The sequence below is a fragment of the Nerophis ophidion genome, linkage group LG11 (assembly GCF_033978795.1).
Source record: "Nerophis ophidion isolate RoL-2023_Sa linkage group LG11, RoL_Noph_v1.0, whole genome shotgun sequence".
Lineage (NCBI taxonomy): Eukaryota > Metazoa > Chordata > Actinopteri > Syngnathiformes > Syngnathidae > Nerophis > Nerophis ophidion.
The window spans coordinates 408,668-421,167 of NC_084621.1; the positions used below are offsets into that span (position 1 = coordinate 408,668).

General features: G+C 36.8%; 1 protein-coding gene across 1 annotated transcript in view; it reads right to left on the reverse strand.

Moving 5' to 3' along the window:
• Positions 1-389: 389 nt before the first annotated feature.
• The window catches only part of LOC133562416 (tyrosine-protein phosphatase non-receptor type 6-like), a 34,953-nt gene continuing 22,842 nt past the window's right edge, over positions 390-12,500 (reverse strand). The window contains exons 12-15 of the mRNA XM_061916601.1: positions 2,923-2,990; positions 2,693-2,844; positions 2,471-2,535; positions 390-601 (exon numbers count right to left, since the gene is read on the reverse strand). Of these exons, the coding sequence (XP_061772585.1) occupies positions 505-601; positions 2,471-2,535; positions 2,693-2,844; positions 2,923-2,990 (382 nt within the window). The 3' untranslated portion in view covers positions 390-504. The remainder of the gene's footprint in view (positions 602-2,470; positions 2,536-2,692; positions 2,845-2,922; positions 2,991-12,500) is intronic.

Consider the following 12,500-nt stretch of genomic DNA (forward strand, 5'->3'; position numbering starts at 1 on the left):
TATATATATAAATATATATATGGGTTAAATCCATTATATATACATACTATGTTTACTATTAATGCTATTTCTTAAGAATTTTTTTTTACTTTTTTTGACGATTTAGATTTAAAAAATAATGTATACACTGTATATTTTTATTGTACATTTTATTTAAAATGCAAATTTTCATTTTTATTTTCATTTCAGGAGCAAAGGAGTAAAAAAAAAAAAAAAGCAAATCTTTACATTCCCTAAAGTATTGTAGCAACACTTATTCAGTCCTATCATCCCACTACTTTTTCAAATGAGCATACATTCACGACTGTTAAGTCAAAGTAGCAACGATAGTCTCACACATACTAGATGTGGCGAAATTATTCTCTGCATTTGACCCATCACCCGAATCATTTTTGGTATGTGTTGGCTTACACCAGCTGTTTTATTGAAGGTCTGCTCTAGTAAAAAAATACAAAATGGACCAACATAAATACCAAATAACATACTTTTGCCATTAAATTGTTGTTATTTTTTCTTTAACGATCCACCCTTCTTGTCTGGTTTGAGATTTTTCTTGTCTTTCTTTGCTTTGCTCAAGTTCTCGTACACTTCCTCCTGGTTTCTGCAATACAAAACATAAAAAAATGTATTTTTTTGGTATCAAAATGTCCTAAAAAAACTATATAACATAAGCAAGTTCATGTTTTATCATGCAGTGTGAGCTTTAGAGTAGTCGTGTGATGTAAAATGTGTGTTTTAACCCATTCAATTTTATTAAAAAATATCATTAAAATCAAATAATCATTTAAACCCTGAACAAGAAAAGTATCGCACTTTTATAAAAGTTATTTTTGTGATTAAATTAAACATTCTAACATATTAAAATGTCGCCTCAATAACAATATTCATAAGCGTATTATTTGGTTCCAAAATAAAATGCTATATTAATTAAAAAAATATTTTTAACCTAAGAACAAAAATAAAAAAATGTATGCATGAAAACAAAATCTCCCAATTTTCTTAAAGTCCTACTGAAAGCCACTACTAGCGACCACGCAGTCTGATAGTTTATATATCAATGATGAAATATTAACATTGCAACACATGACAATACGGCCGCTTTAGTTTACTAAATTACAATTTTAAATTACCCGCGGAAATTTCTAGTTGAAAACGTCGCGGAATGATGACGCGTGTGCGTGACGTCACGGACTGCAGGTGACATATTAGCACAGCACCACAAGCGGCTAAAAGTTGTCTCTTTTCATCGCATAATTACACAGTATTCTGGACATCTGTGTTGCTGAATCTTGTGCAATTTGTTCAATTAATAATGGAGACGTCAAAGTAGAAAGATGGAGGTGGGAAGCTTTAGCCTTTAGCCACACAAACACACGGTGATTCATTGTTTAAAATTCCCAGAGGTGAAGCTTTACTATGGATCAGAGCGGTCAAGCGAACATGGATCCCGACCACTTGTCAACCGGCAGGTTTCGGTGAGAAAATTGTGGTAAAAAGTCGCCTCTTACCGGATATCAGCGGAGCTTCCGTCCTGCTGCAGCTTTGTGACTTCCCTCAGAGACTGGCGTCAACACACCCGTGGACACACCCCTCCGACTATCAGGTACTATTTAACTGACTAAAACACTAGCAACACAGTAGAAAGATAAGGGATTTCCCAGAATTATCCTAGTAAATGTGTCTAAAAACATCTGAAACCGTCCACTTTTTTTTTTTCCTAGTCTTTCGCTATCAATATCATCATCCACGAATCTTTCATCCTCACTCAAATTAATGGGGAAATTGTTGTTTTCTCTGTCCGAATAGCTCTTGCTGCTGGAGGCTCCCATTATAAACAATGTGAGGACGTGAGGAGCCCTCACACTTGTGATGTCATCGTCTGCTACTTCCGGTACAGGCAAGGCTTTTTTATTAGCGACCAAAAGGTGCGAACTTTATTGTCGATGTTCTCTACTAAATCTTTTCAGCAAAAATATGGCAATATGGCGAAATGATGAAGTATGACACATAGAATGGACCTGCTATCCCCGTTTACATAAAAACATCTCATTTCTGTAGGCCTTTAAATGCTTATTTACAAATTTCTATTTACCAATGCCATTTTTATTAGTAATAAATATGTTTACAATTAATGTTTGTTTTTTAAAATGATCATATTTTTTATTTTCATGCTTGTGAGTTCATTATCAGTTACCAAATACTTTTTGATTTTGCTCTTGCTATTTTTTCTTTGTTTTTAAGATTTTATGCTTTTAGCAAGAAAGATTTTTACAAGTACATTATTTTTACATTTACTGGTTATAATGTTTTAAAGTGAAGCATGCTTTGTGCAAGTTTTTTTCTCAAATATGTTAAAGTTATTAGTTTGTATATCTATTGTTTTATTATTTGTTTAACGTATTTTACCATCACTAATTTTTTACATGCACATAAAGTTAAGGGGTTCTAACAATTATTAGCATTGACTCACTTTGTGCTGATTCTGCTCGTCCCGGCGTGTTTGAGTTGTAGATTTCCATACTCTGTCTCCGCTTCCTGCAGAAGACAAACAGTAAGAAATGGTTGCGACATGACAGCAGTGTCTGGCGCAGCATGCGGAGCAAAGTTGACATGTTGATAAGGCGTCTGTTGACATGCACGATAGTACTTGCTGACTAGCGATCTGATAGAAATGGAAAGAGTTTGCACTGACCATGGCGGCGCCGTCTTTAGCTTTGGTGGTCTGGATGTACTCGGACACGGCCAGGTAGATGAACCTGTACTGGGCCTCGGTCTGCACCATCCCGGAACGCTGCTCCCGCACCATTTGGATGTACTTGGAGATGTCGATGTCACAGTTTAGACCTGCAGGGAGGACAACATTAGAGAAGGAAGCTAGCCTTGTTCATCCAAAACGGAATTATCATTTGTTATTTTTTTTACCTATGGTGTTAATGGTCCCGATGATCATGTCGATCACCACAATTGTGCCCGTCCGACCGATCCCAGCACTGAACACACATAAAACACAATCATTGAAGTAAGTGGACATTCCACAAAATCTATTTTAAAATGACTATGAAACTCCGGGTAGTCCGGCTTCCTCCACCTGGGAATAGGCTGAGTGACGACACTAAAAATTGGCACCTGTGTGTGAATGTGAGTGTGAAAGTTGTCTGCCCTGCCATGAGGTGGCAACTTGTCCGGGTGTACACCCCGCCTTCCGCCCAAATGCAGCTGGGATAGGCTCCAGCACCCCCCCTCGACCCCGAGAGGGACAAGCAGTAAGAAATGGATGGATGAATAGATATCCATTAAATTGCTCGCCCATTAGAAAACTAACTGGTCTGAATCAACAGCACCTCTGCTGGTGGAATCCAAGTAGTGCACCCCATTTGCAAAATCTCAAAACTAAACAAATTGATACCAAATTTCCATCCATCCATCCATTTCTACCGCTTATTCCCTTTCGGGGTAGCAGGGGGCGCTGGCGCCTATCTCAGCTACAATCGGGCGGAAGGCAGGGTACACCCTGGACAAGTCGCAGCCAAATTTCCACCAGCACTTATTCATATCAATACTCATACATATAATATTGATAATATTGATAGGGACGGCGTGGCGCAGTGGGAGAGTGGCCGTGCGCAACCCGAGGGTCCCTGGTTCAAATCCCACCTAGTACCAACCTCGTCACGTCCATTGTGTCCTGAGCAAGACACTTCACCCTTGCTCCTGATGGGTGCTGGTTAGCGCCTTGCATGGCAGCTCCCTCCATCAGTGTGTGAATGTGTGTGTGAATGTGGAAGTAGTGTCAAAGCGCTTTGAGTACCTTGAAGGTAGAAAAGCGCTATACAAGTACAACCCATTTATATTTTAGTTCACATTTGCATTAGAAGAAATATTAAAATAATACATAAAAAAATATCATCAATAAAAATACATAGGGATGCACCGAAATGAAAATTTGTGGCCGAAGCCGAATAAAATTTAAACGCTTGGCCGAAGGCCGAATAATGAATAATGAATGCAGTTTTTCACAATTTTTTAAATATCGCATAAATAGCCTAAATAAATAAATGATAAATGGGTTGTACTTGTATAGCGCTTTTCTACCTTCAAGGTACTCAAAGCGCTTTGACACTACTTCCACATTCACACACACATTCACACACTGATGGAGGGAGCTGCCATGCAAGGCGCCAACCAGCACCCATCAGGAGCAAGGGTGAAGTGTCTTGCTCAGGACACAACGGACGTGACGAGGTTGGTACTAGGTGGGATTTGAACCAGGGATGCTCGGGTTGCGCTTGGCCACTCTCCCACTGCGCCATGCCGTCCCAACAACACAACAGCCTACAAAAATATTTTGACGTTTTTCAAATAAAGTAATTATTTATTGAATATTGACATCTTTTAAATATTCCAGTAGCCTTTGTTTTTCAAAAAAAGCCCAAAGTTTTTCATTTATATTAGGCCTTCAAACAAAACATGCATTCCAAAAAAAAAAAAAAGTGCATTAAAGTGGATAAACCCACAACAAATAAATTATTGTCCTTTTGGCAAAAGTCTGCTTAGCCACAGTAGATATGCTAATAATGTAAACAGAAGGCTCAATTAAGTGTGTGCTTGTAACCTCATACACTTATACAGGTAGCCTACACAACCTCATACACTTATACAGGTCGCCTACACAACCTCATACACTTATACAGGTAGCCTACACAACCTCATACACTTATACAGGTAGCCTACACAACCTCATACACTTATACAGGTACACAACATATCCCAACGTCACTGCACCTTGGTTGATTGCGTCATTGCCTCAAAAACTTGCGTCACACGCCACTATTCGGCCTTGTTTTTAACTCATTCCACCGAAGGCCGAATGTGGCTTTTTTTGCCATATTCGGCCGAATATATTCGGTTACCGATTAATCGGTGCATCCCTAAAAATACATTTAATTACAGCTTATAAAAAAGTATTGGTTGTAATACATGTATTTTGTATCAATGGTAACAATTTTTTAAACCAACTATTTAAAGTCCGTATTTAAATGTCTGCAAATGTAGTACATTAAAGATATCAAAAAATGATTAACCTTTTTTTTTTCTCAATCGTTACAGGAAACAAGGAACTTTAGCTAGCGGGTTAATCAAAACCACAAAATAATTGTGTGTACTTTTTTCATGCTTAAAAAATAAAAAAAATGATCATATGTATTTAAAAAACAGTTATATTAGTGCAAAAGACAAAACACTGCTACAAATACAAATTGGGGCTGTGTGGCTTAGTTGGTAGAGCAGCCGTGCCAGCAACTTGAGGGTTCCAGGTTCGATTCTCGCTCCAGCTACCCTAGTCACTGCCATTGTGTCTTTGGGCATGAGACTTTACCCACCAGCCCCCAGTGCCACCCACACTGCTTTAAATGTGTCTTAAAGGATGTAGATCATGTGTTTCATTATGTAAAGTACTTTGTCTCTATAGAGAAAAAGCGCTATATAAATATAATCCACAGTTCACATTGAAAATACATTTTTACAATGACTGTAAATTAGGGGTGTAACGGTACACAACAATTTCGGTTCGGTACGTACCTCGGTTCAGAGGTCACGGCTCGGTTCATTTTGGGTACAGTAAGAAAACAACAAAATATACATTTTTGGGTTATTTATTTACCAAATTTGCAAAATCTTCCACCAAAAATATTTTTCATAGTGGAATATTTGATGGGAAGTAATAAGAACCTTGGATAGGTCAATAATTCATAATAAAATTGATTTTGTTTCAATATTATGTTTTGAGCAATGACAGTTTGAAAGAAAACAAAACAGCTTTTTTTTATTAGTCAACATTGCAACTTTTTCTAAATTACATTCATGCTTTAAGCTTTTTTATTTCACTTTTGTTATGTTTTTGATTATTTTAATAGTATTTTGAGAATGTGCCATGGGCCTTTAAACCATTAGCTGTGGGCACCCCTGCTATCTATAATATCAAATAAAATCTGATAAATCTATTGGTAAAAAGCAGAGCCTGGCGACTCATTCGCGTTCATCACAACTCTCTCGCTCTCTCTGTCTCTGCCCCTCCCTCACCAATGCTGCTGCGTGCACAATTTGTTTTGTTTTCAACCCCTTCTTAACCCTAAACATCCATTGAAAATACACGCAACCCTAACTTAAAATGCAGGACATTTGAGGCATTTAAGAAACTCCACCCGGACAGCCCTGCAAAAGAGGACATATCCGGTGAAAAGAGGAGGTCTGGTCAGTCTATCGTAGCCCGGTCGCTGCTAGCATGCCGTGTGTTGTGTTTCGATGTACATTGTTTACACAACGTGCGGTACGCTACTCGATATGTCTGTGTGGAAACTCATTCGATACACCTCCGAACCGGTTCAATACAAATACATGTACCATTACACCCATACTGTAAATACAACCATTAAAAAAAAGTATTACTTTGCAACAACAAAAACCACTGAAATTAAAATAACACTATTTCCTGTTCTATGTGGTTGGTTCTTATTGGCGACTAAAGGTCATTTGTAAGGATTATTTAGTTTTGGAGACCAACAGTTGTGCAACATACATTCCCAAACACGTATGAGAAAGTGCAACAAACAAACGGCCCTTTGGTCACAAGCACAACATTCCAAAAGGATAAACTGTCAGTTGACTGGAAAACCGTTTCTTACTACTAATCTTAATCCTTGAACTACAATTTAAGCATTCAGAAACGTAGGATTTTGAAGGGACTACAACAATATACTTGTCTCAACACCCCAGCCTTCCGTGATTTATTTTAAGATACAGTACACGTATTCCCTTAAAAACAACAAAAACTAATTGGTCAATAGAATCCAAAATAAAAAATATTGCATTATTTTTGTTTTGTCATCAATCATCCCTTTTAGAGGCCAAGGCGTTCCTTGATTTATTATAAATGGAGCTGAACTTTTATAAAAGATTTTGCCTATCATTCACAACAATTCTAACTGGTAAATAAAAGTCAGCTAACAATGTAACAAATGGGAAGTCTTCCATTCCAACAATACAAAACACTAAAAAACATCAAAAAAGCACCCAATATACTCAATTTGTATTCAAATATATAAACAAATATTAACAAAGTATTAGTGATATTGCTCTTATAAGTGCTAACGTTATGTAGCTACTTTTAGCGGTGCATGGATCACAGAGAGGTAACGAGCTTTTGCTGCTGACATCATCAACTGGTGAGCTCATGCATCCTCGCATGTTAGCTGGTGGAAATTCATTCTCCATCAGGGGTCACCAACGTGGGCACCAGGTCGCCCGTAAAAACCAGATGAGTCGCCCGCTGGCCTGTTCTAAAAATAGCTCAAATAGCAGCACTTACCAGTGAGCTGCCTCCATTTTTAAAATGTTATTTATTTACTAGCAAGCTGGTCTCGCTTTGCTCGACATTTTTAATTCTAAGAGAGACAAAACTCAAATAGAATTTGAAAATCCAAGAAAATATTTTAAAGACTTGGTCTTCACTTGTTTAAATAAATTCATTTATTTTGTTACTTTGCTTCTTATAACTTTCAGAAAGACAATTTTAGAGAAAAGATACAACCTTAAAAAAGATTTTAGGATTTTTAAACACATATACCTTTTTACCTTTTAAATGCCTTCCTCTTCTCTCCTGACAATTTAAATCAATGTTCAAGTATTTTTTTTATTTATTGTAAAGAATAATAAATCAATTTTAATTGAATTCTTAATTTTAGCTTCTTTTTTTTCGACAAAGAATATTTGTGAAATATTTCTTCAAACTTATTATGATTAAAATAAAAAAAATATTCTGGCAAATCTAGAAAATCTGTAGAATCAAATTTAAATCTTATTTGAAAGTTTAAAACACGTCATCAAAATTATATAATAAATTTTAATCAGGAAAAATGACTAATGATGTTCCATGAATTCTTTTTTTAATTTTTTCAAAAAGATTCGAATTAGCTAGTTTTTCTCTTCATTTTTTTGGGTTGAATTTTGAATTTTAAGGAGTCGAAATTGAAGATAAACTGTGTTTCAAAATTTAATTTTCATTTATTTTTTTCGTGTTTTCTCCTCTTTTAAACCATTCAATTAAGTGTTTTTTTCATCATTTATTCTCTACAAAAAAACCTTCCGTAAAAGGAAAAAAAAATGTACGACTGAATGACAGACAGAAATACCCATTTTTTTTCATATATATAGATTTATTTATTAAAGGTAAATTGAGCAAATTGGCTATTTCTGGCAATTTATTTAAGTGTGTATCAAACTGGTAGCCCTTCGCATTAATCAGTACCCAAGAAGTAGCTCTTGGTTTCAAAAAGGTTGCTGACCCCTGTTCTAGATCATAAATCATGCCTTTCACCTGGATAGTAGAAGGATGTAGCCATAAACCGAGAAGTTGGTCAACTTTGACAGACGGCAGATGGCAGACACAAAACAACAATCATATGTATCCACCAGTTTTTTTAAACCCTTAGCAAGGATTATGATTATTTCTTCATCTAAACAGGAATGTATGATTATAAAATCAGTCATCATCCCAGTGAGAGCAGTAATTGTACAGTACGTGTTTGTTGTCTCTCACAAAGTCTGCCATGACAGTAGTAGAAGTTGTTAAAGGAAAAAGCGAAGGTTGTGAAATATATAAGCTGCCTTACGCTTAAAATGTGCAAAATACGTAAATATTACATGTTGTTATAAATGTGCCTGTTATGAAATTACATCTAGACTTAACTGTGTTTATATAAAACATTGATGAAGGTGTTTGGATGTTTTTTAAAGTGGACACTCAGTGGCCTAGTGGTTAGAGCAGGGGTGTCAGACTCAAATACAGAGTGGGCCAACATTTTAAACAGAACCAAGCCGCGGGCCAAGGTTGAAGAAATGAACCTTTTAATAGGGACCCAAACAAGTTTTGCATGAAATATTGAACAAGTAAGGCTTATATAACTTTAGTGACATGCAAAATCCAGTTTAAAATAATAATAATACTAAAAAAAAATATCAATGGCATATCAAATAAAATTTAAATCAAAATTGTATGCCTTTTTTTCTATTTGCAATCTTCTGAGGTAAATATCACATTTTTTCCACAGGCTAATAATACATTTGAAAATAAATTAACAATAATGAATGAACCAAACATTCAAGCTTTGAAGTAGCAAGAGAAAATGCATGAATAAAACGTTAATTATTGGTCAGTTTGCCGGAAGTTTCCCGGAAGAGTTAGTGCTGCAAGGGTTTCTGGGTATTTGTTCTGTTGTGTTACGGTGCGGATGTTCACCCGGATTGTGTTTGTCATTCTTGTTTGGTGTGGGTTCACAGTGTGGCGCATATTTGCAACAGTGCTAAAGTTGTTTATACGGCCACCCTCAGTGTGACCTGTATGGCTGTTGACCAAGTATGCTTTGCATTCACTTGTGTGTGTGTGTGTAAAAGCCACAAATATTATGTGACACGCTGTTAGTATGGAGGAAAAGCGGACGTGTAAAGAACGCTAAAGGCAGTGCCTTAAATGCACGCCCCCAATATAGTTGTCCAGGTGGAAATCGGTAGAAATTTGGGAGAATAGTTGCCCCGGGAGATTTTCAGGAGGGGCACTGAACTTTGGGAGTCTACCGGGAAAATGAGGAGGGTTGGCAAGTATGAGTATTAGCGGTGAATGTGGTGTTACAGCGGCACCGACGCTGTATAACAGCGGCGGGCCAGCTCTAATGCTAAATTGATATTGCCTCAAGGGCCAAATTAAATTACACGGCGGGCCAGAGTTTGACACCCATGGGTTAGAGTGTCCGCCCTGAGATCGGTAGGTTGTGAGTTCAAATCCCGGCTGAGTCATACCAAAGACTGTAAAAATGGGACCCATTACCTCCCTGCTAGGCACTCAGCATCAAGGGTTGGAATTGGGGCTTAAATCACCATAAATGATTCCCGGGCGCGGCACCGCTGCTGCTCACTGCTCCCCTCACCTCCCAGGGGGTGATCAAGGGTGATGGGTCGAATGCAGAGGATTATTTCGCCACATCTAGTGTGTGTGTGACAATCATTGGTACTTTAACTTTTAACTTTAACTTATAGGTAGAATAAAGTGACTCTCATTTGTTCCATTTTTAGCTGACTTTTGCTGTTGTTTATTCAGGAGTTAGAATGCACAAAAAAATGAAAACATAAATGTGTTTGTCTCACATAAGAAGTGTGAATGAAAAGCAAAATTCACCGAAGAGTGCAGTTCCCCTTTGACCAGGGTCTCTGCAGGTTTCAACTATTGATGACATCGGCTAATCCAAATGCCACAATGTACGCCGTCTTGTCTTATCTACTCTTTTATCTACTCTCTTTTTGCTATCTCACAATCCATGAACAGGGTATAGAACAGCTCATCAATGTTATCATTACAAGTATATACGGCTTGCGCTTTGGTACCGTGTGAAAAGTCCAAAGCACCTCCGCTTTTGTGTAGGGATTGGCGATACAGAAAAAAATATATATATATTAAAATACATTTTTTTCCATATCATCTGATCCAGATTAATATCACAATTGTTTTTTTGTTTTCTAATTAAAGCAGATTGTCCCGTGCAGTATTATACCAAGTATCGCATTCCTACTGTTTACTGTTGCAAAGTTATAACTGACATTTCCAGCATGTTTGATTGAGGTAATATACACTAACACAGTGGTTCTCAAATGGGGGTACGTGTACCCCTGGGGGGACTTGAAGGTATGCCAAGGGGTACGTGAGATTTTTTTTTTATAAAATATTCTAAAAATGGCAACAATTCAAAAATATTTTATAAATATATTTATTGAATAATACTTCAACAAAATATGAATGTAAGTTCATAAACTGTGAAAAGAAATGCAACAATGCAATATTCAGTGTTGACAGCTAGATTTTTTGTGGACATGTTCCATAAATATTGATGTTAAAGATGTCTTTTTTTGTGAAGAAACGTTTAGAATTCATTCATGAATTCGTTCATGAATCCAGATGGATCTCTATTACAAGTTGATGATTACTTCTGTGTGTATATATTAGGGGTGGGCAAATTAATGCGTTAATTACGAGTTAACTCATCAATCTATTAACGCCGACAATTATTTTATCGCACATTTGCGTATGTTGTTTACATGCTTTTATTTTGTTAACGCCTTTTCTTAACAAGATGGCATCTCCCGGATGTACTTCGGCATGGAAGGGCTCTTGGTAAAGATGGAACATTTGGCAAAAATAGCGGACAATTCTGCAAATGTCCTGGCTGGCTTACAGCGTGGTCACTCCGGGATCACTTACGACCGCCAGACAATTCTGGATGTGGATAGATCGGGCCGTTTTGGACTGAATGAGGCGTGCTTGCTAGACCGGCTAGCTAGCATGGGAATACTTTGCCGGCTACATCCAGCGGCCTGTGAAGCAGCGGAGTATATGTGTTGTCTGTCTATTTATGAATAATGCAGACCAGGAGTGTTGGCTGACTTCTTAACGTTTGCTTTCAGAGCGTGCATATCACAACATACAAGATGCCGTCATGGCGACACAACCTATACATGCTCCTCACTCCTGTTGCATGCTGGGTAGGGTAGTTCTTTTTTTCCCTGGCTCATAACATCACAATATAGTACCATGTATATGCCTTCAGTTTATCAAAGCACCAAGCAAACAATCGGAAAATTCCCATCATATCAATTCCTAGATATGGTCATAATTATTTTAAGTGCACTCCGCAGAATAAACACAACATTATTAATATTGCTACTACGGATAATTTGATCAAAAATTCCCTAAAACAGCCCACTACTTATAATGTAGTTTTTTTAAACATAAGATCACTGATAAAAAAAAAGTTTCTGCTGTTACCTCAGAAATTGCCTGTTCAGATGTTATGATTGTGGCTCAGAGATTTGTATGTAGATTATATTTATTTTCCATAACAAACAGGATAACTTAAATACCCTGGCAGTGGCAATAAGCTTAAATGTTTGTATTTACATTTTTGGAGTTGATTTTCATCAAATATGCTATTTAACTGCTACTGTTTAACAAGGACTGATTTAAATTGTGTTTGCACAACAAATGTTTTGGCGCTTTTGTTCATGTGGGAGAATATTCCAATAAAGGTGCACTACACACTACTTTTGAATTCATTATTGGGCTTTGCGTATACAATGCAGTTAATCGCGATTAATCGGAGAAATAGTGCGATTAACTTCGATTAAAAATTTTAATGGTTGCCCAGCCCTAGTAGAAATCTTTATTTATAATTGAATCACTTGTTTATTTTTCAACAAGTTTTTAGTTATTTTTACATGTTTTTTTCCAAATAGTTCAAGAAAGACCACTACAAATGAGCAATATTTTGCACTGTTGTACAATTTAATAAATCAGAAACTGATGACATAGTGCTGTATTTTACTTCTTTATCTCTTTTTTTCAACCAAAAATGCTTTGCTCTGATTAGGGGGAAGTTGAATTAAAAAACTGTTCACAGGGG